This window comes from Hoplias malabaricus, chromosome 15 (assembly GCF_029633855.1).
Source record: "Hoplias malabaricus isolate fHopMal1 chromosome 15, fHopMal1.hap1, whole genome shotgun sequence".
Lineage (NCBI taxonomy): Eukaryota > Metazoa > Chordata > Actinopteri > Characiformes > Erythrinidae > Hoplias > Hoplias malabaricus.
In genome coordinates, this window is record NC_089814.1 from 17,151,839 (window position 1) to 17,179,046 (window position 27,208).

The 27,208-nt window shown below is 41.3% G+C and overlaps 1 protein-coding gene across 2 annotated transcripts; it reads right to left on the bottom strand.

The window, feature by feature from the left end:
- Window positions 1–465: 465 nt before the first annotated feature.
- On the bottom strand, window positions 466–27,192 carry LOC136668004 (pecanex-like protein 3). Of its 2 annotated transcripts, none has more exons than XM_066645219.1 (34): window positions 24,966–27,192; window positions 22,187–22,395; window positions 21,043–21,148; window positions 20,861–20,900; window positions 20,604–20,693; window positions 18,605–20,365; window positions 17,318–17,617; window positions 17,156–17,213; window positions 16,927–17,068; window positions 16,670–16,827; window positions 15,035–15,188; window positions 14,913–14,945; window positions 14,644–14,815; window positions 14,337–14,447; window positions 12,732–12,823; window positions 12,532–12,641; window positions 12,330–12,435; window positions 12,106–12,198; window positions 11,762–11,912; window positions 11,524–11,668; window positions 10,912–11,089; window positions 10,704–10,812; window positions 10,160–10,289; window positions 10,004–10,062; window positions 9,694–9,909; window positions 9,309–9,562; window positions 8,915–9,145; window positions 8,690–8,793; window positions 8,434–8,581; window positions 7,874–8,104; window positions 6,587–6,861; window positions 6,207–6,373; window positions 5,467–5,873; window positions 466–4,355 (listed from the first exon to the last, which is right to left on the bottom strand). In XM_066645219.1, the coding sequence occupies exons 1-34, from the start codon at window positions 25,116–25,118 to the stop codon at window positions 4,188–4,190; spliced, it is 6,861 nt and encodes a 2,286-aa protein (XP_066501316.1). In that variant the 5' UTR covers window positions 25,119–27,192; the 3' UTR covers window positions 466–4,187. The 2 variants fall into 2 exon arrangements, with proteins under 2 accessions (XP_066501316.1, XP_066501315.1); XM_066645218.1 differs by having other exon boundaries at window positions 17,318–17,641.
- Between the last annotated feature and the right edge of the window lie 16 nt (window positions 27,193–27,208).

Consider the following 27,208-nt stretch of genomic DNA (forward strand, 5'->3'; position numbering starts at 1 on the left):
TTCCAGGTAAAGTCTGGAAAATTTCTGGGTTGTAATGCATGTGTGAATGGGGCTTTAACAAACAAACAATATCTACCACAAACCGAGCAGATCTTTTTCATCGAGCAAAAATGATCAAAAATTCTATTTACCAAACTTCATCTTCAGTTTCCAACTAAAGAAAGTGTAATTAACTGTAAAGGACTGGCGCCCCCTCCAGGGTGTGTTCCTGCCCAGTGAGTCCAGGTGGGCTCCTTACCTACCCCAAGCCTGAACTGGACGAGCAGTTACAGACAATGAATGAATAACTGCAAAGTAGTAAAAGTGAGGCAAACATCTCTGTTCAAAACCTTTTTTGTGTGTTATGTTAGGAGTGAAAATATGATATTTTCTTTGTGCTTTTATCAGTTAATAATGGTTCAAGAGAATTAAACTATAGATTCCTGTTTTTATTGAATTTTATAAAAAACAAAAATGAATGTTTCCAGAAAAGTGGTTTGTACAATTTTTTACATCAAATGTATAACACAATGCATTGTGGCGTTGAGGCTCTGCAAAACTGTAAGAGTGTGTTGTGGAGTACAGACATTCTAAATATTACTTTTTAAAAATTTTTTTTAAGATTATTACTGATGTTTTGGACACAGGTGAAAGGCCTTCATGCAAATTTTTTTTCCAATGACTGCTCAGCAAACGATGATCAAAAAAAAAGCTTTAATTTAAATAAAAGGAAAAAAATCATCACATAAAAAATCTGTACATAACTTTGAATATCAAATAACAGCTTTTAAATAAAACAATCCCCCATAATACTAAAAGATGATTTCAAACAAATATGTGATGGTGTACTATTTTACAACAGTTGTGCAAAAGCAGTATTAAATGATTTCCTTCCCAAAACGGCTTGAATCAAAAGGTCAGAGAGTGCTCTTCCACACTCTGGGGGTCAAGCCTCTCCATAAAGGGGTAATACAGAAACACAGCTCCCCTAAGACTCAAAGTAGTGTCTTTCTTTTAAAAATAACCAGAAATCCAATAATAAAATAGATTTATATATATATTTTAAATATATATTTATATACAAAACATGCTGTACATAAATGGCAGAGATTCATTCAATCCCTTTTATTATTGACACCCAAGACTGTCCATTAACTTGTGCTTGCCTTCCTCCAAATAAGAAAAGGAAACTCCCTGTAGCTTTGGAAAAATTACACTGAGGATGTGAGAGAAAATGTGAAACACAAAAAAATGGTCCTGATAAAGAAAGACAGTCATTTTTGGGCCTCTGCCCAGCTCTGATGGAGATATGACTACACTCTACAGAAAAAAGGGTCATTGGCTGACCATTGCTTAATGAGTGAACAAATATGGATCTCTCTGAAATGAGCACGTTTAAGACCTGAGGAGGGCCAGAAAACGCAAGCAGTGCCACCGACACCATACCCACAAACACAGAAGGGATCATGTGATCACTTAACCTCTTGCTTAATTTACCAAACCATTCCTAGACAATGTTATCTCTTAAATATAGAAAAGGACCTCCTCTCCTTGCAGAACTATAGAAATATTGTAATAGTTTTTAAGGATTTCAAAAATGTAATTTCTGTGATAAACTGAAGAGTCTGCGTATAATGTGAGGTGCACACACACTCACCAAACAATGTCGAACGTCTATTCAGAATTTTAAAGGGTTGTGTTCAATGTGATTATAATGCAGAGAAATGGGCTTCCTGTCCCCACTTATCATCGCAGTGCAATACAAGCTTTTCAGTTCAGATTTTTATATTTAGATTCAGCAAATACCTAACGTTGAGATGATCAATGTAAACACTCTTTATAGGCCGACACCAAAACAGCTTTAAACAACACAAATGAAAGTTATTTTTCTGACCTGAATATCATCTCTCAGGAGACTATTGTAATTTGTAAAAGTCAAAGTTGCGAAGCCCTAGTTGCATGGAAGAGTGTGGGGAATCAAAAAAAAGAGCGAGATTAAATCCAGGACAGAATAAGTAACAGTTAAAATTTAAACAAAAACAGAAGAAAAAAAAACACCTTTAAACCACCAGAAGAATGAGCATCGTTACTGACTGGTGCTTCAACCGAACAAATCAGTACCCACCAGTGAAAACAGTTGACTACATGACTCACCAAGATCAGTATTCAGCCCAAGTTCTTGCTCCTTACTGCACAGCCATGTTATTTCACCTGTTAGACACCATTTTCAAAAGACCCTCCTCGCTATGTTACAGCCATAATGGCAAGTTACCCTTCAGTTTTAGAGACAAATGTGCAGTTTAGCTTAACAACAAACTAAAAACGCTTCTTTACAAGGCGGTTTATTGCCCATCCATTTGAAGCTCTATTTTCAACACTGCCTTTTCCACATTTCTGTCCTGAGGGTTTTGCACTCAAGACTCTTCATCTGTATTCTTTCTGCAACCTGTACTTTCATCAGCAGTCAGCCAGTGCTTCATTCACCTATTCTGAGGGGGAAGGATCAATAACAACAATAAAAAAAACAAACAAAATGACAAAAGACAGTCATGGGCCCAATTCCAGTCAAACTATTACACAAAGCAGACACTAGCGAAGAAGGGGTCTCAAAGGGTCACTAAAAGGGCAGGGGTTACAGTTCAATTAGAGTAGTGTCACCTTTCCAGTTAGTATCAGCATGTCACAACCAGTTGCAACAACAAAATAACCCACTCCCTCCACCTCCAGAACAAGATCAGCAATCAAATAAATATGTATCTTTCTTTTATATTGGTATTTCTTTATTTTTGTTTTTTCCTTATCAGTTCATCCAACTAAAACGTTGGAATTTAAAAGTCAAAAGGAGCAGTAGTTTGGTTAGTTCTATTAGTAGTAGAGAGGGTGATGCAGTAGCAGTAGTATCGCAGTAGGGGGAGCTGTACTGCAGGTGCTTGCTCACAGCAAGTAGGAAAGCAAGCACCTTAAGAGGCAGAAAAACCAGCGTGATATCTGTCCCACCAGAGCAAGTCCAAAGCTCACTGGAGGGAGAGTTGTCAGAGACAGAAGGTAGGAAAATAGTCACTGGCAAATCTGTGCGGTCTGTATATATATATATATATATAAAAAAGTCATATATAAGGAAAAGAAAACCAACGCCATTATGAATTCTCCCTTACAGATGTGAACAGGACCATTAATCTGCCAGTGATCCATGCATCTTATGCTCAGTTGTGGTCCACATGTTCTACTCAGCTCTACGTCAGGACCCCTGTCATTTTCTGAGTGGGCTGTAAACTATGCAGGGAGGAGCACCACGAGTCAAGGGAAGTGCCTGAAGGTTATCATCTCAGAGTGTGCATGTGTGTAAGTCTTATCCCTGAAACTTGCAGACAGATTGGCCACAGGCTGCCACAGCTGACCCTGACCATGATGTAATGGCTACTTAATGTGAATCTGTAATGAAAGTGCTGTGTTACGTCAATCAGATAGATTTTTGGAATGTGTGTTCTGTGGGAGGAAGGGGTGAATGGGCCTTTGGTGCTTGAACAGCAAACTGCAGGTACAGGCAAGAGGTTGTTACATGAGGAAGGGATCTCTGACCCTCTGAGTAGGGTGGATAGAAAAAAAGAAAAAAATAAAAACATTCCATATCTAAAAACCCCATTAACTCCAATAACGATTAACAGCAGGTGGGCAGGACGAAGGGTGAGAGAGAGGCTTAAGCCAGCAGTCAGTTGCTACAGAGGTCATTCCCTTCCCCCCCACACTGCAGTTACTTATTGAAGCCAAAGATTCTTAAGGTTTTCAAAATATTCATAGACCCGCCGTAACATGGAGAGAAGTCTTTTCAGATTGCACTGGTTTGGCTTTTTTGGCTTGCGAGCCTAGAGGCCAAAATGGTGACCAGTAGCTCCATCAAAAGCACCAGCACCCAGGTTCATGATGTATAACTTGGTCTTACAAGAGCCTATCGTCAGTACAAATTTGCCATGGAGCACCCTTTCTTAGAGTAAGACAACTGAAAAATGCTTCCTAGAACATCGAAAGGCATAAAGCGCAAAAAAGAGCAATGAAGGAATTGGGCAGGTCAGCTCATAACAGGATGCTCCTTCCAATTCTTTTTATTGGCTTAAGCAGGACCACTGGAGTGACCATAGGCTTTGTGAAAAACTTGCTCCACATTCCAACTTCACTCTGTCCAGGCCTAGCTGTGTTATCCCTTAGCAGGCTCAGCGCAGGTGCTCAAGTAAAGGCAGTTCTGTAGACTCCTCCCGCACACCAGGAGAATCTGATGCAAGGGGCGTAGTCTCTGTGGGCACAACAGTCCCCACTGGATCCAGTGTTGGACTGGCTTCAGTGGGTGGGCCAGGTGAGACAGGCTGGAAAGCCTGGGAAGCCTGGAATATACAAATATTTCTCATTAATCCCTTTTATATGAGCAAATGTTAAAAAATAAATTAATAAATCAAAATTTTCCCCAGATTTCCCCTAATTTAACAAGACTCATCACAAAATGTGTGACGTTTTTAAAACCAGACAATTATATTTTGCCTAAAGTCACACTGGGTTTTTGCATTTCGCTTTGCCTTGTGAAATGGGCATGGCTGTGAACATGGCCAGAAATCAGCAATGTAAACAACCCACCTTGGCTCAGCAGTTTCATATTTGCAGAGCACTGATATTCTATGAGCAGTGGCAAAAATGAAAAGCTTTCAGAGATGAGTTTTGTCAACTCTTACTTTTGTTACTCTTGCTTATGTTGTATTTTGTAATCTGCACTAAAGAGTAGTATATTACCCCCAATGCTGAAAACGCAACTGTCAGTGCTGCCTCAATGTCGGCTCAGACAGAGCAGATACAGCGTTAGAGAGTGTCACAGTCTGGGTATCCCTTGTCAAAGTTAAACTTGACATGAAATTTCATTTAAGTTACTACCGTGTTTCCCCGAAAGTAAGACAGTGTCATACATTCTTTTTACCCCCAAAAGTCCCACTATGTCTTACTTTTGGGGTATGTCTTATATTGGTAAAAAATGTCGATTTTTGTTTTTGTTTTTCATTCATTCAGTCATTGTCTTTAACCACTCAGGGTCACGGTGGGTCCGGAGCCTACACAGAATCACTGGGTGCAAGGCTGAAATACACCCTGGAGGGAGGGTCAGTCCTTCACAGGGCGACACACACACACCTACGGACACTTTTGAATCGCCAATCCACCTACCAACGCGTGTTTTTGGACTGTGGGAGGAAACTGGAGCACCCGGAGAAAACCCACGCGGACACCGGGAGAACACACCAAACTCCTCACAGACAGTCACCCGGAGCTGGCCTTGAGCCCACAACCTCCACACAGACTCATTGTGACTGCTGCTCAACTACAAACAATCACCACCGTTACCCTGGACACCAAACAAGTCTTAGCTCATTGTTTTGGAGGAAAAATAAGTGCTGGGTTAAAGGGGAAAAAAAAAAAAGAGGCTAAGATAAAGAGTAAGTAGGTGTTCCTCACCTGAGTGCGGACGCTTTGAGACAGCCCTCCATCCCCTTCTACTGCTCCTGGCCCACTGAAGCCTTTCCTACCGGACAGACTCCACTTACTATAAAGACCTTCATAGGGCAGCCCGCTGCCCTGGTTGAGCCCCAGTCCCAGCCCCAGGCCTCTCTGGGATGCTCTGTGGCTGGTGTTATCCTGCAGGCTGCCAGGGCAGAAGCGCTCAGCTGGCGGGAGGGCCACAGTGCTACTGAAGGACAGCTGTGAGCTGGACAGATGCTGGCCCAGCAGTCCCTGAATGGAAGAGGTCCGGTGGAGAGAGCTGACCAGGCCTGCATCCATCCTTCCCTCTGACTGGCTGAGCAAGGCCAGAGGGAGTGGCTGGGAGTGGACCGGCCAGGTTGGTCCTACAGGGTTGTCAGTTCCTGTGTACAGAAAGGTTAAAATATTAAAAGCCTGGACTTTAAAGTGGTTGTATGTGAAAAAATGTACTCCAATCCTTTACCAACCCAAGGTGTTTTTTCCCCCAGTTACCACAATGTTGTAGGATATTGCATGGTATTTGTATGTACATATGACCACTTGTATAACCTATAGCAGTTTAGTCCAAACATCATCTATTGGCTCATTCAGAATGAGACTGAGCTGTTGTCTGAATAACACAAGATCATGCCCCTTAAACAGAATGCCAAAAAGGGGTTGTCTAGTTTGAACAACGACCGATTAAAGGCTTAGTACTAACTCTGTGAAGACCTTACCCAGGGATTGTTGTATGGTGGTGAGGTGTGACTGGGGCACAGTGGGTGCTGAACTCTGGGGAGGATGCACTACAGGGTTGTTACTGATGGAGGTAGATCCACCACCACAGTCAGAATCTTCGATATTCCCTCCACTATTGCAGCCAGCACCACAGCCCTTCTGCAGTCTGCAGGAGAGATCAAGGAAAAGTGGATTTATCAGGGCAAAGTTTAACAATGACATATTTATTGTTTGGACATTTGTCCTAGTAGGAGAATATGTTTCAGAAGACTGTGTAATGCAACTGACAGGCCACAAACAGAATTACAGTACTACAACAGTATAAAACAAAGTGTAGGTTCAGCTTTAAGGGCTATACATTACAGAGTGAGAGTCTGACCTGTCCCAGCTGCTGATAAACCAGGTGTAGATATTGTGGGGACTAACAGGGCCTCCCCAGACAGAGCGGAGTTGGGAATGACCCCCGGCATAAGAAGTGGTGAGGGGAGAAACATAAATGGGGTATCCGATGGGCTGGTCACAGGATGAATTGATCATGTTGCGCAAGGCTTGCTTTGCGTTCTGGATGCTGCCCCTCTCAGGATTCCGGTTCCGCAGGAAAACCAGCTCCTGCTGCTGCCCAGCCCACAGCCCACGCACACACTCTCTGTTCACCTGCAGAGGACAAGTATTAAGAGTATTAACAGTGCCTCCTCAAACAGGGGTTGAGAGAGAATCTTAGTTGTTGCTAAGTTTTATAACTTTGACAAACATTGCTGATTAATTTGTTTTTTAGTCATATTTACAAAATATTTATTTCCCCACATAGACACAACATATGAACACAGTCATAGCCCACCTCGTTTCCATTCTCTCAGCTCCTCTGATCAAACAGGACCACTTTGTATTTGAAAAATGACTTACTGTAGTCTGTGTTGCTCTGCATATTTGGTTTGGCCTCTTTCACCCTGTTCTTCAAATGGTCAAGACCACCACAGAGCAGGTATGATTTGGGAGGTGGATCATAGTTAGCTGCAGTTACATTGACATGGTAGTGGCGTGTCAGTGTGTGTTGTGCTGGTATAAGTGGATCAGACACGGTCCACCAATCAAAAATATCCAACAATGTCCTGTGTCCACTGATGAAGGACTAGAGGATGGCCAACACAAACTGCGACAGATGAGCTATTGTCTTTGACTTTACATCTACAAGGTTGAGCAACAAGGTAGGTGTGTCTAACAGAGTGAACAGTGTGTGCGCCCAGTTTTAAAACTCCAGCAGCACTGCCTGACCCACTCGTACTAAAGCAATACACATTAACGCACAACAACACCAGTGTCACTTCCCTGCTGAGAATAACCCAACAGCCAACACATACCTGATCTGTGGTGGCCCTGGCTATGGAAGAACAGGGAGAAAGGGTTTTTCTTAAAAGTGTGCAGAGAAACACACATTGAACACTGTAATTGTAGAACTACACAGTGCTCCAGTATGGTCAGCAGAGCAGAGAGAATGGGCAATGAGTGTAGAAACAGGGAGGTGGTCAGAATACCGTGAAATGACTGAATTGTAAAAGCTCTGTTAGTCACTCAAAAATTCAAGGTAATGACTACACTGTCTAAGCCCACAGACCTGACCAACAAAACAAACCAGACTTCTGCATTTATTAAAAAGGGCAGGTGGCACCTTAATGACTCGAAAGCTGAGAAAGCGCTTGTTCAGCATGATGATCTTATACTCATCGCTGCCATCGTCCATGACATGGCGCAGGGCTAATAACGATGGCATATTGGCCAATATGGCACTGCGCCACACTGGGTCACCCTCATGGGAAATCAGCATCTTCTCATCATTAGCCGTAATTGCATCATACAGCACCACTGGATCCTCATACTCGTCCGGAGAGGTAAAGTGGTCCTATACATAAAGAGGTCATTAGGACGTTAGGGAAGGGTAAATTATACATTATTCAACCTACATGAATATAACGAAATATTAAGCTAATTGACAAAATTCAATAGAGCAACCTATTCAGTCAATAAACGTATGTTTTTACTCAATATGGTACATGTATTTTATATTTGTAGTACCTGAATTAGTCATAGTGTTTGGGAAATATATCGAGCACTTTCATTCTGCTACCTGCAAACCTATTTTTAACCAAGCTATGAATACACTGCAGCATTACCCCAGAAACCTAATTTCAGTAGGAAGGAGGTTCGGGATGAGGGGCGACTGAGCTCTACCTGATGTAGTTTGAGAGACATGCGCACACCCGGCGCCACAACACGATTCAGTAGATCCATATCTGCAAACACCCACTCATCCCTTGGGGACGTGATCCGGAAATCACCCTTGAACAAAGCATGGAGACCATACAGGAAGGGCTCCAGGCTGCAGAATAGGCAGGAGCATGTTAGCTTTGTAATTTCACTCAGTTTTGTCTCTATATTGGAAGATATAAAACACAACAACCCAATTTCAAGAAGGTCGGGGTTTTACCTTGCAGACATGCTGTGAGACGCCGTGCCCAATGCTCTACGGCCCAGGATACAGAGACCAAAACAAAGTGTAACCAGAGGGGAGTCTCTTTCGCTGTCCACAGGCTACAACAAACAACACAGAGAAAGACAGAATGAGGTAAAGGAAGACCCCCATCATTCTCAGAAACAAATCTACAATAGACAATAGGCCTGAACATATTTAACAAGGAGGAATTTTGCTGACCGATTGTCTGCGGCTGTTGCAATACTGTATCCAGTCCAGGTAAACCATACAGAAGGCCGTGGGCGTGATTCCAGAGGCTCTGTGATCATAGTCTTCGTCAATGTTCAGGTTAAAGGTAGGATCACTGTCTACATATGAAGCACTGAGGCAGGGTCTTAGTGCCTCTTGTATTGTCTCGTTAGCCAACCACTCTTCCAGTTTGGGTGAGCGGCTCACATAGTAGATGATACTCTGCAGCAGACAGTCAACAAGTCCAGTTAGATGTATAATGAACACATTAACCTAAGAAGCCACTGAACGTGCAAAACCATTTACATGCAAAGAGTAAACAATATTGAATTTTGTGGAGGTGGAATAGCCACTGTAATAATGAATACTGTCTTATTTGCAGTACCTTGACATAGTAAGTGATCAGAATCTTGCGCAGGTCGAACACCTGCAGCATGGAGGCAGCATTGTTGTCGCTGATGCTGTAACCTTCCAGGACATACTTAGTGGCTGCAACCTCCCAGGCCAGCCAACGTTGGCCAAAGGCAGCATTGAACGAGAGCATGTGGGGCAGATGACCTGGCTCACAGCAGCAGCAGCCTTCATCCTCCTCCACGCCCTCAGTAATGGCCTCCACCTCTCGCTGCTGACAGTATGTACCTAATGGCACAGGGAAAAAAAATAAAAATAAAATAAAAGATATATCCTTAGGATTAGGGCTAAACAAATTTCACCCCAACACTGCCAATGAAAATTCAACTAAAATGAATTTCTAGATAGAGTTTGCTCACCCCTGAATTCCAATCCTCGTAGTTGGAAAGTGACGAGGCCATTGCCAATCTCGATGATGTGCACAAGAGCATTGAGGTAGTCAGAGGCCAGAATAAAGCAGTCCCCCGTGCTGTAGTTCCCCCAGCGGCCCAGCAGCAAATCGCCACACAGAGAGTGCTGGAGTGAGCGAGTAAGGTGCTCATAAAAGATTGAGTTCAAGTTGTTGTCATCAGCACCTTTACAAAGAAAAGAAATTAAGCAAAACAAGAGGAGAAATAGCCAAGTACATAATGCATATGAACCCCCACAAAAAAAAAGTGTGGCACTCACCAGGGTTACGGTCCAGTTGTGTGGCAAGGCGTGTGTTGGAGTGGTCTACCCTTTTGGTACTGCAAAGTGACAGAATTAAATTTACTATGTAGCCTTTGAAACAAATACTCCAGGAAAAAATGGTCAAAAGGCATCTCAACCAAAAAAATTGCTTACTTGTAGTCTCGCTCCCAGAACTTGACTGGGCGGGTGTATGACGTGACAAACACAGCGCTACCCAGCACAGGGTTGAGGGGAGTGGAGAAGAGTGCTGAGAACACCGCTTGCACAAACAGCATGGCAGAGTCTGGAGTCACAGCAGTGGCTAAGGAAATCAACATTAAATAGTAACAGAAATAACAGCAAACATTCAGCTTTCCAAACACAAAAGAATTTGGAAAGAAGCTCAAATGATCTTTTGTTCCTACTGCAAAAGTGATGCAGTAATCATTGATCAATCAGGAAATAATGATGCAATACAAAAAACACAGAATGGACTCACAGCGGTAATAATTATTTGGACTACCTTTCGACCTTAGAGTTCTCCCAGTATTACTCTGAATGCTACTGCATGATTTAATAGCCTATGTAACAAAATAGTTGGCAAATGTAAGAAAACACAAACACGGATTTTAAAGTCAACATTGTGCTTCATAACACTTCTGTTTGGTATTTGGTCTGTGCCAAACTATTAAAATCACTGAAATCAGGAGGAGGATACGAGGCACAGCAAATGGCTGGGCGAAAGCATGGAAAGCAGAGCCCCAGGTAATCTGCCATGGGGCAATGTAGGTCAACACAAAACGCAGCTTATATAGCAGGTCCCACAGCTGTAGAGAGAAAAAGGGACAAATGAAAAACCAGAAATTCAAACTCCAACTGTTGTCAGATATCTTTCACATTTTCTAAAATATCAGAAGAATACAAACCTTGCTGAAGAGGATGGACATGAAGTAGTAGTCAAGCAGAAAGGTTTCAGAGAAGCGTGGGTAGTCGAACTTAAAGAAGAGGACGGTGAAGCAGAGGGTGACATATTGCTGGGATGGTACGCAAAAGGACGAGCGCAGGAGCTTCATTCCAGCCACTGAGATGAACAGAGCTCGCCCACTGTGCGGAAGAAGGAACAACACTCTCATTACTAACCAAAGCTGTAGCACATATTGTTAATGTCTCCTTTTATGGTCAATAGAAGATATACATGTTGTAATTCAGCACAGTAAAATAAAGGGTATGCAAGAACGTCAATTTTCCTCTGGAACATGCCTTCTCTGATAGTTTCTGTGTGAGAATGTGTACACACCACATATTTTGAAAGTATTTCAAAAGAATAAAATGAAGACTGGCATCATTTTGCATGATCAAATATCATGAAAGATTTTAATACTTTTGATGTAAATCATTTTTATTTTCTGTCAGTATATGTCCATCATCTTTCAGTTTTGGTATATAAACACAACAACACATTCAGAAATCTCATTATTAAAAGCACTCATGTACATTAATATACCATTAGGGGTAAATTAATACAAGGAGATACTTACTAAGTGCCAGGCTTATCAGGGTTCTGGCTGACACTGTAGGCCTCTGTGGTCAGGGAGTTCAGCACCACGGCAGGGTAAATGAAATACTTCTCCACACACTGGAGCCAGGCATATACCTTCTCAAACCACATCAGCTGAGCTGCATCTACAGCACATAAGGATACAATACGGTTATAATACAGCAATAGAGAATACCTGTTCAGTGCATACATGCATGTCTGTAGGTATAAGAATTTACCCCGGACTTCAAACTGGCTGTACTCATGGGATCGTAGCACTGGGTGTGCCAAGCAAAACCAGGGCAGTTGCTTGCGGAGTTGAGGCAGTAGGTAATGAGTGAGGAAGCCCACCACCCCAGCCAGTATATACAGGACAAAACTGAGAGCAGGCTGGGGAGAGAAGAGGAGAGAGAGAGAAAAAAAAGGGAGTGGTAGAGACCATTTATAAACAATGCAAACATAAGTGATGTCTAACTGCAACATCTACAAATCTATTACCTTGACAAATCAGACCAGACAACAAATATATAACATTTCTGACCGTTATCAAAAATACTGTATACTATCTAAACTTTTGACTGACCTGCAGAGCAATGAAGACAGTACTGGCACTGATGGCAAAGGTAATAATGGCCATGAGTGGACACATGACCAAGTCTGAGTGTAAAATCTCCTTCTGTAACAGAAAACAAAAAAGAAACAATATATAAATGAAATTGTAAGTAGTAAATTGTAAATATATACAAACTATTTATTTATTTTAAAACCATTAATCGCTTGATATGTTAAAAGTGTCAAGTCTCTTACTACAGAGTTGCGCAGTTTCTCTGGCAAAGGGTCTTTGATCTCCAGTGGGGGCTCTTCAGGAGTCCGGCTCTCCAGTTCTGGGAAGAATTTGGAGCGTACTAAAGACCTACAATAGACCAGAAATAAAAAATAAATTAAAGTCAGCACACACACATGCATTTGATTAAGGGTGGTGTACTTTAGTTCTAGAGTCGACACTAACCACAAGATGGTGGGATCACTGCTTTGCCTGCTCAAGTGATAAGACAAGGCAAGGAGGAGACCACAAAATACAGAGAAGAGCACTGGGACATGAGCCTCTCCCCATGGAGCCTTTACACAGCAAGAGATAATGCAATGTAACAAATTATCATTCATAAAATCAATATACTTTAGGATTGGGCTTCAAAATTGTATACTTACATTAATGGCACCCAGGCAAAATCCATAAACCAAAGCTGCCACCAACACACTGCGTAACAGACTATAGGAGGACGACAAGGGACTTGTGGTGGCTGAAAAAGACAATCGACATTTTTAGTCTAGTTTATTCAAGTTTTGTATGGTTAAAGTTGTAAATCATTATTATCCACATTTTCCTCTGAAGGTTTGGTACACATGCTCACAAATTCAAAGACTATCCTAGGTCAAGGTGAAGATTTTTTTTAATGAGTCAAAGTATTTATGTTGTCCAGAAAATAATCATTGAAATTAAAATACAGGCTGATCAAATTAGAAATACATTTCAGTGCTTAACCTATAATTAAGCGTGGGAAATAAATGTGTTCCCTCAGCCTTGTTCAACTTCACACAGTGCAGTAAAGCAAGCCGGCTCCTGACAACATATGCCAGTATATCACGATACCATATGCTGTTAAAACCTTGTAAAAATGGGGCGGCAGCAGTTTGTCTGTATGCCTTTTGCCCTTTTTCTGATTGCATCATCTGACTTGCTGATGATTAGCTACAGAAAATTCTAAATGTCCAGAACAGACTCTTTAATATTGTTAATTAAAATGAATCAGATTTCAGATTCTACAAATTCTATTTAATTTAATATGAATGGAATACATCACTACAGTACACTGGTATACTGAACCTCATGTTAGGTCTCGTGCTTCTTGCTGTTATCAACATTCGTGCGTTCATCATCCAGGCGTTGAACAGGATAGGTTTAATGTGATATTTCATTTAATGTCATTTAAGTGAACGCTCCTCATGACCATTTCTCTCCTTCCTCCATATGTGCAGACTTGTTTTGCGGAACATTTAAGAGACTCATTACTGACTTAAATGTGTCTCTGTACAATCTCTCATTCTCACTACAAATTCAGAAATTTGAAAAGAATCCACAAAGTCTTTGTACCCATGTTTTTTTATTTTGTTATTGTGTTGACTGCTACAAAGGTGTCTGCTTTTGTGCGTTTAGTCTGAGTGCTCTGGCAGTAAAATTGTTTACATTAAACAACTTATTCAAAGATGTACACAATATTTTTAGAGAAATTATGTTGCCCCCATCTCAGGCAGATGGTTAAAAATGGTCTAAAACCTAATTACACATAAAGTTGTAAATTTTAGTTTCTTCCCTATATAACTAGGAGATAAGGAATAGTAAATAGCGCAGGCTAGATTTGTTACCTCCAGCATTTTCCACTTTGTATTAGGTCAGAAGCCAACACCAGTATGACATTATAAGGCATCTCTAATAAATACTGCTACCATATAAATTTGTCTGGAAATATTTTGTCGATTCCAAAAATCGTCCACCATAATTATGATAACAATAACCCTGCATGCATCAGACCATCATCTTGGTAGTGGTAGACAGACATAAAAACAGTGAAACGGTTATTTACAGTGATGACAGCATCGGTTTAACAGCAGATCATCATATCTGTAATCTTATTAAGCATCTACCTAGGCATTATGCACTAACATAATCCCAATTCTAGAATTGTGTCAAAACTGATGGCCTTGTTTAGGGATGTTATTTTTAAAAACAACTATATGAAAAGAATTGTTTCTTACCTGTTCCACCAAAAACATGCATATCCACCTGCTCCAGCAGACACATGAGAAAAGTATTGACCTGAGGTAGAAGCCCAAAGAGGAAGATGACTGGGAAACAGAGGGTGAAAACTGCAAAGAAAAAAAAAAAATATATATATATATATATTGGAAGGGGGAAAGACAACTCCATATGTTCCTTACATATTCAATAACACCACAAAAATATTACATAATCCATACAAAAAAACACCCTGGTGTAAATGCTGAACAGTTCTAGAAATGAGCCAGAGCGGTATTTCAGGGTCTGACTGACATTTGTACTGACCTATGAGCATGTCTCTAGCACACAGCAAGAAGTGAGCTGAGAAGAAAGTGACACCATAGAGGGAGAATGACTGCAGACTCTCAGTGTGGCCAGCAAGGTCAAAGACCCAAATGAGTACACAGCACAAGCAAAAGTACACCGGCCGGCTGTACACGATGATCCAGTTATGGCCCTGTGCAAAAAAAAACAAAAAAGAGTTTAGTGATAAAGCTCTAGTGATTTCTGAGAGTATAAACTGAGAAAGTATAAGAGGGGCCTTGTGTACTTACATGCATTGGGGAAGCTGCATCAGGCTGAACACTCTTTATAAGAAGAGATGAAACATTAATTTCGCACTCTTACATTCATAAATCTTAACAGAAGTAATAAGAAACATTTTACATATACACACTTTCAGTAAGGAGTACTGGCAGCTGGCGATGACTAGGCAGAACTGGAAGACCCAGATGTCCCTGAAAAAACCCTTTAGCAGCAGCAGGAAGCCGAGGAAGGCCACCAGACTGGCCAAAACCACTGCAAACACATTCTCTCCCACACGGCGATTCCTGCAGCACAGGTAGGAAGTCAACTCATAAAAACATCAAACTGCAAAATGCTTCTCAATCATAATGCATGTGTTTCTATAAACTCTCCATCAGAGCCTACTAAATTTGACACTATAACCTAGCACTGAAGAAAACCTTTCCTGGGTACAAGGATTACACTTGTGCCTTAAAACAAACTGTTGCAAAGTTTGAGCAGCCAACTAAATTTGAAATGTTCCAACCTGCCTTCAGAGACTCAGACTACAGAAAGGCACTAGCTTTCTATGAATTTAATTCTGAATTTTAGAAGAATAAGTCTAGGTTACACTTTCACAACAATTTTTAAACCAACTTTGAACTTAACAATGATTAATTTCAGATACCATCAACATAACTGGGGTTATAAGAGTAGTGGCCAATAAGATGCAGGCTTGAGCAGGTGGGCTCAGACAGTCAGATTATTGGCTACTTAAATAGAGCATGGCCAGGATGAGGATGGGTTTAAATCTTGATTTCTCCTATGATTACTTTCTCATGCTCCTTGATATTGTCACCTCAGCTTGCTTAACTGGGGATAGTACATGGAATTTTCTAAAGCTGCTTTGAAAAAACATGTTTCAAAAAACCATGTATAAATAAAAGTATATTAAATTCATTGTTTAATCACCAGTGTGATGGCAAAATGATGAAAAGAATGATTGACTCTGTCTTTATTTCCTCTGATTTCTCTTTGGGCCTAAGAATCATTTTCGGTCTGCCTCCCTGGGGGCACTTAGAGATTTGCCAAAACAACCAGTTCATCTAATGGCCACTGCATGGGACCTACATGACTCTACTCAACTTGGCACAGCTCTTTTGCCGAGCCGATAACAGGTCCCTGGAATCTGGTAAGTTTTCGATCCCAGCTCACTCCAGTATCCAACCATGCAGAGTAGGTACTAAATGGTGACGTGTAAACAATGCAAAGCGCTGATTGGCCAGAGAAACATGTCAATCACCATGAAATACAGAGATCATTCAAATCCAGCACAAACCACCATTTGTAAAATTAGTTACACGTGGTTTCACGTTAATTTTTATCGGACTCACAACTAATATCTTTACCTCAAGGTGTTTTGAAGAGGTTTATAGTAAAACAGATCTGTGAGAACTAGTGGCACAGAGCTGTGTTTAGTACAAAAAACAAAAACAACACGCAAAATTCACAATGAATAATATGGCTAAATTAGCTGGAACTGTTGTTGTGGTTTTCAAAGCCATTGATTCCTGTTAGAGACAGGGTTTCAGGATGTCACCGGCTCAATTTCATGGGGGAGCCCTGTCAGTGGAAAAGTGACAAGTTAAGCGTGCTGAGCCAAGCCATGTTGAGACGAGAATATCCGGATCCATGCAGTGGAAAAGCAACATAAGTAGAGCATTTGTGTGGAGTAAACTACAAACATTTAAACACAGGTGTGTTCCATAATCCCACAAGCACCTCCTTTGTTTCTAAGCAGTCTCACCTGTCCAGTAAGGCCAGCAGGGCCAAGCGGTCGTAGCGCACTCTAAGCCACTTCCCTGGCAGCACCCAGAATCTGTAGTACTGTTTTGGCTTGGCCTTTTCCTCAATCATCAGGGTATTCTCCTGAGATTCATGCAAGGACTCATGATCCAGGTCAAACTACATTGGAAGACAACAGATTTCAAACACTGGTGAGTATGCTGTATGGTGAGTATGTCTGAATGTTTTTGAGAAATTGTGTGTAGGGTCACAGCTCACCTCTGGCATCTCCAGGGGCACCCTGCGCACCTGCATGCCCTGTAGAACCACAGGTCTGGGCTGCAGCATGGAGAGCACCGGAGCCATGTCTGGTACTTCATTGGAGGTAAAGCTGGAGGACTGGGACTGTCTCTCTCGCTCCCTATGAAACATGCACAATGATACACTCAAAAATTTTTTTGGACATTTTTGGAAAAATGGGAAAGGTGTTTTTCTCCCCCAGACTTACTGCACTGGGTCCTCATAGCCTCCTCCTGCAGGTCCAAAAGTATAAGATCTTTTTATACCTGTGGAACAAGGAAAGTTCATTGTTTAAACTGAACACACTCATTTACAAGACAAAACAGGACAATGACACAGGCAATAAAACTGCAGTAAAGTTTGCCCTCACCACTCTCATCATAAAAGTAGTGCACTGCACCCTCTGAGGTGTCATCAAAAGTGGAGGCCTCATGCACACCACTGCGTGGAAGCAGCAGTGAGGAAGCAAACTGCAGGGCAGTGGGGAGGGCTCGTGCACGGGAGTGTGAGGAGGTTCGGGCCCTCTGGAGGTCCTGGAGACTAGGGGGAGAACCCATAGCAGAGGGGGGAGGGGTGGGGTTGCTGCCTGCATTGTGCCTCCTGCGGATGGCTTGTGTCCTCTTTACACTGCTCATGGAGTCTCGCTTGTTCCCTTCCTCAGAGGCCAATGCTGCAGGTACAGAGCCAGGCACAACTTGAAAAAAATTCAAACAGGCAGAAGCAGAAGAAGAAGAAGAAGAAAAAACAAAAATGACCCAAAATTTGCAATGTAACAGAACAATGAAATTTATGTTGCATTTGTTGTAAACCACTATTAAAACACACACACACACAAGGAAGAAGAATTAATGATGTTTATAATGCATGGACAAGACATTAAAACACTTTCTATTTTCAAGTCGGTTGCCAGTCTGTTGTGAATATTTTCTCCAGCTTTTAACATGCTGTTTTTCCTCATTACATTAATTAGTAGTTTGTATTTTCACTTTGCTTTGTCGCAGTGCATAAAATCAGAAAAAAACACTTTAGTATACAGTTATATGCAAATGTTGGTCATGCTTGTTTAAAAAAATCTATGATTAAAAAATCTATATAAATAACGGCTTAATTGCTGTTACTTTTTCATAACAATTAATCCAAAATAATCAGCGTGTCTTGTGTTTGAACATTTTATAGAGCCCGTACATAGTATGGTTTCTGAAACCACAGCTTGCAAATATTTTACAGTAGCTAACGCCTATTCACAAATGTCTATGATGTTTAGGTCAGGGCATAAATGAGAGGCCATTCCAAATGAGAGTCTCTTCAGACTGTCATGGTGGATTTTGAAGTGTGTTTTGGGTCCTTATACTTTTGTTGAAGAAGAAATACTGTATGTATCCTGTGCTTGAACAGTTATTATCCACATCAGAAAACATTGCTCTGTATTTCTAAAAAAGAAACAAAAAGGGAAGGAAAAGAAAAAAAACCTCTAGAAAGAGAATGTATACTTGGTAGAAGGATACAGGCTAATTATTTTGTTCTATCATTTGAAAATTAGGCTATTGCTATCTCCAGATTATACACCTTACAACACATTTAAATTGATAATGCCCTACCCTACTTAATAACGCTTGTAGTTAAAATACATTAAAAGTAGAGACAATGCTCTGCATACCTCCTCCCACAGCACCTTCCTCCAGCAACTCCCCTGCCCTCCAGCCAGTCTGGTTTCCTGCCCAGGAACCCCCCAGTGAGTCCAGTCTGTGGTGAGCCCTGGGGTAAGCCTCAGAATGCCCAGTACGAGCTTCCAAGTCAGACTTAGAGACGGTTAGTGGACGTGGGGCTGGAGTGGAAGAAGTTGGTAAAGGAAGGTGGGTAGAGGCCAGAGTGCCTGTGCTTGTGTGTCCACCTCCAGCCCCATCCATGCTGAGAACCCTGGCGTGAGTCTTGGCACTGGCAGTGCTCGCTGAGCGCTGTGCGCTGCGAGAGTGAGAGGGGCCTACCGAGTCCACTTCACTTGAGCTAGGCAGCTGGGGAACAGAAGGGTCAGCTTGGGAGGTGATGCCAGCATTAGCCAGATCTGGGGAATAGCAGGAGGTGGATGAGCTTGTGTCGTCATCATCATCATCTTCATCATCTGAGCTGAAGCGGCGCTGGGAGCCAAGGCTGGACCCTGCGCTCATGTCACTGCCGTCATCCTCGTCACTGGAGTCCTCAAAGAGACTCTCACTGTAAGCTTTGGTACACAAACGGCTGCGAACAGGGATGTAGTCTCTGCGCTGGCCACGATTGTGACCATGACGCCTACGGTATGAGCCACAGTCAAAGCTACTGCTGCCAGCAGCACCACGCTTTCGTTGAGGTTTCCTTCTGCCGGGCCGGTGGCCAACACTGCCCCCAGCACGTAGGAGCTTCAAGTCTTTGGGTCGCACCACCTGCTGTTGCTGCACCTGTAGGGAGGGAGGCTCTGTTAGAAGGTAGGGTGGAGATGTGACAGGCAGTGCTGGCTCTGAGCACACAAGCCCCAGTGCCAGTCCAGAGGGCACAGAGCTGGCCTGCCTTGGTGGGGGCAGTGGGGGAATTGGAATTCCACGGTCCATGTCACAAGCCTCAGAGTGTCCACTGCTGGAAGGGGATGAGTCCTGCATTGGTGAGAGGGGCAGCTGGGGGGCGTCTGCAGACAAAGGGTGTATGTCCTCACCCTCAACCAGAGTTCTGTCCAGGCCCTGCCCGGAGGGAAGCTCTTTTGAAGGAGATCGTAGCAGTTCGCTGTCTGAAAGATCATCCGTGTCACTGCCCCCCAGGAAAGCTGGGTCTTCTGCCTGCAGGCGGGTGCCTTGACTTTGAGCTGCTGCTTCTGAAGAAGGTGCAGGGGCTGGGTTTTTTGGCTGGCTGAGTGAAGGGCTCTCCAGCTGCGTAGAGTCTGTTTTCTCACTTCGATAGCTGCTAACTGTACTAAGGGTCTCTCTGTCAGTGGCTGCACCCCCACCACTGAAGCAGCTGTCAGTGGAGCCAGCGGCCAGCGCCGCCCCGCTGTGCCCACCTGGACGCTCAGCACCAGGCACAAAGGTGACCGGGTCTAGGCCCAGACCTAGCAGATTTTCACTCAGTTCCTCACTCAAACTGCTTTTGATGAGGGGGCTGAGAGGGGCATCACCCAAGCTTTCAGATTCAGCTGAAGGGCCAAGAGGGGAGTAGCCCACCAGGGAGCAATCCTCTGGACTCTTCTGAGGCTGCTGCTCTGTCACCCCATCCACCCTTCTGCCTGTGCTCACTGGCTCTTTCTCTTCTCCATCTTCTTGACTGGAGGGGGAGGGCGGAATGGAGGGACAGTCTGCTGGCTGTAAGCTCCCAAAAGCTCCTCCCACACCCATGAGAGCTGGGAAATCTCCAGCCAGAGCTGCAGCCAGGCAGGAGTGAACCACACCATTCGTTCCTATAGGGGCACAGGTAAAATGTAATTAATATTTAGTTCAATAGACATGCCCTTTTTAGTTAGGGAGCCAAAACATTTTAACAGTAAAGTAGTGTTTCCTAATTCTAGTCTTATCATGCACTTTTTATTGTTATTTAGACCTCAGACATATTCAAATTTTCAGCTCAGCTCAGGATAAGATTTGGTAGATCAGAGAAAACAAAAACAAAAAAAAAAACAGGAAAGATCAAAGTCTTACTGATTGCATCTTGAGAATTGTGGCGAAGGACCACTCTGTGTGCAGAAGTCACATTTTCACTTCCGTGTTCTCGAATCAGATCTTTGATATCTGAAAAACAAGCATAATGACAAATTCAAACATGAACCAACAGGCAAGAAACATCTGTTAATGGAGGGAAATCAGTTATTAACAGTTTTTAATATCACTACAACACCCATGGACTACAGGTTGTCAACTATAACTCTGGAAAAAACAAGCAAGCAGTAAATGTGTACCCTTAGAGCCTCCTGGGTCTTCAAGTTGTGGCAAGAATTCCTGTTGAAATAGAAACAAATAGAAATATATATATATATATATATAGCTTAGATCATCTGGTCTACAAACTTCAGACTTTTGATTTAGCCAAAATGTAATGTTTCCCCAACTGTAGTGAGGTCTAACTGCATTCAGTACTCACTGACACCTGGTTAAGTCCAAACAGGGAGTGCTGGGAGCTGCAGCGCACTGGGGGGGTTGAGTTTACCTTTCTGAAGACAGTCATTTCCACACCACCCCCACTGTCCCTATGGACCAGAAAGCAACATGAGCTCACCACTAACAATCATGTGAGGACTGTCAAACACCAACAGCTGTGTGTAGACTTGCAAAAAACTATGGTGTGTTCATATTTACATATTACCAAACTGCTCTTACACTAAATGTGCCCAAATATATTACATAGAATGTGAGCAAAATGAATTTATTCATTATGGTAAAGGTAAATAGATGATGTAATACTTTAACCAAATATTCCAATATGCAGCGAGAGTTGCCTGTTTAGCATACTGAATCTCATAATGCAACGATTCATTTAATTAAAAAACAAGTATTCCTTAAACATATATTTTAATCATTTATTATACATAAATCATCTATAAGATTAAATTAACCTTTTTTTATTTTTCTGATTTGACTGTGTTCATTGCTTTACACATTTTGTAAACAGCAGTACCACTGGTGTGTCTGATCTACAGCTCAACACACATTCAAACACCAGTATCATGTCAATGTAACTGCGGTGCTGGGAATTATCCATCGCCCATATAATACTTGCTGGGTGAGGGCCCTGCAGGGTCTGGACAATTGAAGAACAGGGTGAAAAGAGGACAGTAAAGTATGCAGAGCTCAGATGAATTTAAGTGTTATTGTAAAATTACAAAGTGCAGATGTATTAAAATTGGAGCTGATAAAATAAGATAAATGTGGCTTCCAAACTGATAGATGAATGTACATTTTATTAGTATTTTGCCCAATTAAATTATTATATTCATTTATATTATAAATTAATTGACCTATAAGATTAATCTTAATAGTATGGTTTTGGCAGATCAGTACACAAAATATTAATGTACTACATCTGTACCAGCAAATGTGCATGTCTCTACAACTACTTATTTCATTGCAATTAACCGTTCCCGTTTAGTTTTACCCCAAAAATATGAAAATAAATGAAAAATACACTAAAGCGAGTACTTTTACATACCACACTTCACAACAGAATTTCTCTCCAACTCCTCCTCTAATCAAATTTATGATTAATTGTTGAATAAACACACACATACCTGTGTTGGCTGCCATCATGAGCTCCAGAGCCATCATCTCCCTCTTCAACTCTATGGGGGTCCGTGGTAAGCGAGGCCTGCCTCTTCTCCACAATCTCACCCAAGTCAAACATGGCATGCAGGCGGAAGTTCACCACTTTGACAGCAGTGAAGAAGACTGCCACCACAGCACAGTATGCCCCTGCTACCACTATACTGGGTGGCAATGCCTAGACAAACACAAAAACATAATAAAAACAAAACAAAAGGGTTTAAACATATGATCTGAAATAGTGACTGATTAAACCAATGTTGCTACGGTCTGAAAACCTGATAACGAGCATGACAATGCATGCCATCAATTATACCACTTTTAAAAAGTAAATATCTATTGTAGAAATTTTAGAACAATGTATTATTACCATATTATTAGGTCTTATTACTCACTGCCTTGCATTTCACACACAATAATGAAAACCAATGGTTTAGTTTGTTAAAAAAAAACAAACAAAAAAAAATTACAACAAATCAAACACTATTTAAAGTTTTCTTGTGAAATCTTGAAAGAGATGCAATGGGATTTTACATGCCAGAAACCTCCACAACACAGAAAAATAAAAATATACAACAGAAAATAATAAATATACCACGAGTACCATGAGTTATTACTTCAATTATCGTAGTTATCATAAGTATGATAAAGAGGGGACACTTAGTCTTGCAACTCATGTGGAAATCCTTTACTGCTAAACTAAAAATCGTTGGAAATGTTATGGATGGTGACATTTCAAAAGGTTACCATTTCCAAATTTCTCTCTAAACATTAACAGATATTTGCAGCTAAAATAGTGGCAAAATATATGCTATTAAGAAAAATAAGAATTATGCAAGCTTTTGCACAAAGGACTTTGAAATATTAACATTTTTAATATAATGTTTTTAGGTCAAAGTTACCTGGGAACATGAAATAAAAAGATATAATTTTTTTTTAAATAGCTTTTTTCTTGTTGTACCAGGATATTTTAAACACCAAAAGTGCAGGCAGTTTCACACTATGTTTACTTAACAAACAGAATTTTAAAAATAATTTTAAAGATTACTAATCAGTTCTTATTAACAAGAAATGAATAAAATGTTTCACAACAATGTACTGCTACTTAAAAAAAATATTTTTTGTAATTACTTTTTAACTACATTTTTACACAAAGATTTGACCGTGTCACCTGGTCAAAAACTTAATGTATTTCAGAACGTCTCTACCTCTATATACCTCAGATCCCTTCACAACCATTTCCAAGCTACTTCCTAAAACCTTAAAAAAACTGTTGCATTAGCAGCAAGTCAGCTGACTCTTAGCCTTGGTTTTGCTTGCAGGCTTAAAAGGAGGAAATATCCACCAAAGGCATTCATACAATTAAGTGACTGCATTTAAAAACCATCCTGTTGAGCCACACCAAGTTAAAGAATGCCACAGATGGAAAGATAACATTTTGGGTTTGCCCAAATAATGTACTGCACTACAAAGAATCATCTGCGATTTCTGACCTGATAATGACACAACTAGGGCACCCGTTACTTTTGCTGAATATTTCCTGTTAGTTTACAGACTTTATAGAAAAAAAATCTCATAAAAACTGAGAACTAGTGCTTTTTATCCTTTTTGCCTTAACATATTTGCTAAGTTATATTACAAAATATAACTATAAATCTAAAATTCTGGAATGGCACACCCTGGGGGGAACAAACCAAGTAGCCTGATTTTGGGTTAAAAGAGAGAGAAGCTGAAATCAAAATACTCAGAAGACACTTCACTCCACTTTGTGCTCAAAAGGTATGAGACTATATTCTCTAAATAATGTGCGATATGAACTGGAGTTAGCTGAAAAATCATCTGCTGTGGTATGCTAAACCACAAGTGCCTGTTACCTGGCCAGATCTGCCAAAGAGTGCAGAACCTGTTTTACTTCCCTCATGTTCAAACTCTTCTGTTCCTCTAGTACCAGTCACTGAAAATTGCTCCCTCAGAAATGGGTTTTTAATTGGTGACACGTGTGTCCGTGTGCACAGTTGGACATTGCTGAGCTAAAATGCATAGCATAAAAACCATTCACTCAATTTTGTGCTCAAAGATACCAGGCTCAGAGCAGCCCAAATGTGCACCCACCCACGGTAATACTGTGTTAATATTTTCAGATGGTATGAAAAATGTAGATGCCTCCCATTCCTAATCACATGCTGAAATAGATCACAACATTGATAGATAATGGGAAAATGTGTAATAGATAGATAATGCAAATGTATACCACATGTAGTGGGTCAATGTGCACAAGGCACGCACATTTTACAAAATTGTAATTTTTTTTCAATACAAAACTAATGAATATTTCGCATTAAATTTTATAGAGTACCTAGAATCGTAAATGAATCAGAGGAAGAAGTCTAAAATAACTAGGAATGTAGCATTTTGGAAATATTTGCAAATCGAATGATAAAGGCTTTTTGTAATTTTATCATCAGACCAATGTTTAGACCTAGAGTGTATTTCTGCATGTGCACTCTGAAAATGTACAAGGTATATGTAATGCTGGCATATATTTTGCTGCATTTGTGACTTGAAAAGGTTACATTTCTCCTAATTGCCACCCCAGTTTAATACAGTGTCAGGTTCCACTTTTCATTAATAAATATTTATGCATTGGTATATGACAAATACCAGATATTAGCATCAGCCACAATCCTTATTTTGGTGCATCTCTAAATATGACTTGTATATGTGAATTAAGAGGCTGCCCACACTCACCATGTAGAGGAGAAAGGGGAAGGCCAGAAGGAATATCCAGAGGTAGAGGTGGAAGCAGTTGGAGAAGGTACTTTGATGAGGGTCAACGTACCAGCCTCCAGTCAGGGAGGCCCATACACCCTGACGCAATATCTGAAGTGCTTGAGAGCCCATCTTTATCCTTTAGATGAGATAACGCAGGCCAGGACTACTTGTGTAGCTGAAGTACTCTTCTCAAAGTCTCTGCAGTAGCACTTCCATTGGGGTCACTCTCAGATGTTCATCAACTTATTTAGCAAGTCTCTCTGCCTATTAGCATTGACTGTGATAACTGAGTCTTACTCTGTGCTCCTTCTGTATAAACAGAATAATTCACATGCTTCTCCAGGAGGCCTAATACCGTGCAGTTCATGAAGGGCTTTTGGCACAATTTCCAAATCAAGAACTATGTGAAAACATTCATCTAGAGCAATCATCAAAACTTGGATTGGTTTCTTTACAACCCTCCAGCACTTTGCAAAAACACTCAGGACTAAAAAGGAAGGTCATCACGAAGCTTCAATGCACCAGGGAACTCTGAGTCTAAACATGAGAAACTCATACAGTCTATCAAGGATACTGAGATCTGTTTTCCTATTTGTTATATTGGTTCAACTAAAATTTAAATAAACTAGCCCTAGTGATTAAATTGGGTTACCCTGTTGGATTAAAACGTTTGGTAGATATGAATGTGAAAGTTCTCAACAGGCTTTAAGATGTGTTAATAGGACAAGGTACACATTTTTTTTACTGATGACTAAAGCTGGGCTATTACTGTATTCTAACTATAATTATTGTATACAGCTTCAGACTCCTGAGATGTTGCACACTAGCATCTGCCAGGTTTCAGAATAAAGTGGCTCCGTTTGTAAAAATATGTAATGCAGAAGATCTAATGGTGATGGTAGGCAGAACAGTTTAAAGGTGAAATTTATGTTGGAATAGTTCACTTGACTAAAAGAGATTTAAAGCCACTTTCATGTAATATACCAGCCTGTGGAATTTTAAAGAGAACCACTGACTTTAAGATTGGTTTTCTGGAAAGTCTGACTCTGAACAGCAATTAAAGTCAGGTTTGCTCATACAAAGTGCCAGAATGGAATCCAGCTATGTAACTACTATCCTTTAAAAGGCAGTCTGAAATGTATCTGTCTAGCAAGAGCAGGCAAACTGACAACTACCAAGCAATGACCCAACAGCACCAATAATCACATCAAACCTCCACTATATGTTTAGCAAGATTTTCACGGAATTGCTAGAGTGAGGCCTTTATGAGTTTTTTTCAAGGATTATTAACGCCACTTTAATTCATAGCTTGAATTCCATCAGTTTATGCAGCACTACTGCCAAAGAAATAGTCAAAATGACCATGTTTATCCTTTAACAACAAACACAAATATAAAATCCAATAAAGATCTCTCTCGGTTACTTTAGGAATGGTCTCCAGCAGTAAATGGTATTTAGTGTTTTCCTGGAGGGCTGATACCACAATAGAAAAGATCTCAACGATTTAACTGTATTTTACTATGGTTGAAATTGGTCGATTTCTAACGGGATCTCCAGGAAACCTGTGGTATCCAATATTGATCAAGCCAAATACCACCAGGAAGAAAAACCATCAGGTTTAAATGCTAATGGTCTTCTTCCAGGAAGGCAGTTGCTTCTATTGGCCCCTGACAGACAGTTTTTCACGCAGCGTAAGCGAACAAATCCTGAAATACCCAGGTCTTGACTAAATAGGGTAGTTTAGCAAAGTAGACTCGGTACTCGGCTCGGGTTAAAGAAGGAGCAGAGTCGATAGAGCAGACTCAGTCATGTTAGCGAGGACACTTCTCCGTGAACAAGAGCAATTATACAGCTCGACAGTCCTGAAAAACAGCATAATAATCACACTCGTACTCAGCAAGCACTGTGCTTTCCGAATTGCCGCAGGAAACCCCGATTCTCCGCTTCCAGGGAGTACTTCTGTCCGCTTCATGAGCCCGAGCGGCTGCTCTTTTCCTCGGCTAGCTAAGGTTAGCTGCTCGCTGGCAGATCATTGTGTTGTAATGGAGCCAGCTAACCGACTAGCCGCTAAATTTGTGGAGCTGACAGCCAGCCGCCGACACTGCGCTCATATCCACTTAACCGGGAATGGACAAAATACGGGAAACATCCGCGGATATTTACGTGTTCGCGGCGGTAGCCATTTCTGCGTGTCCCCCGCACAGTGTTCAATAAACCCT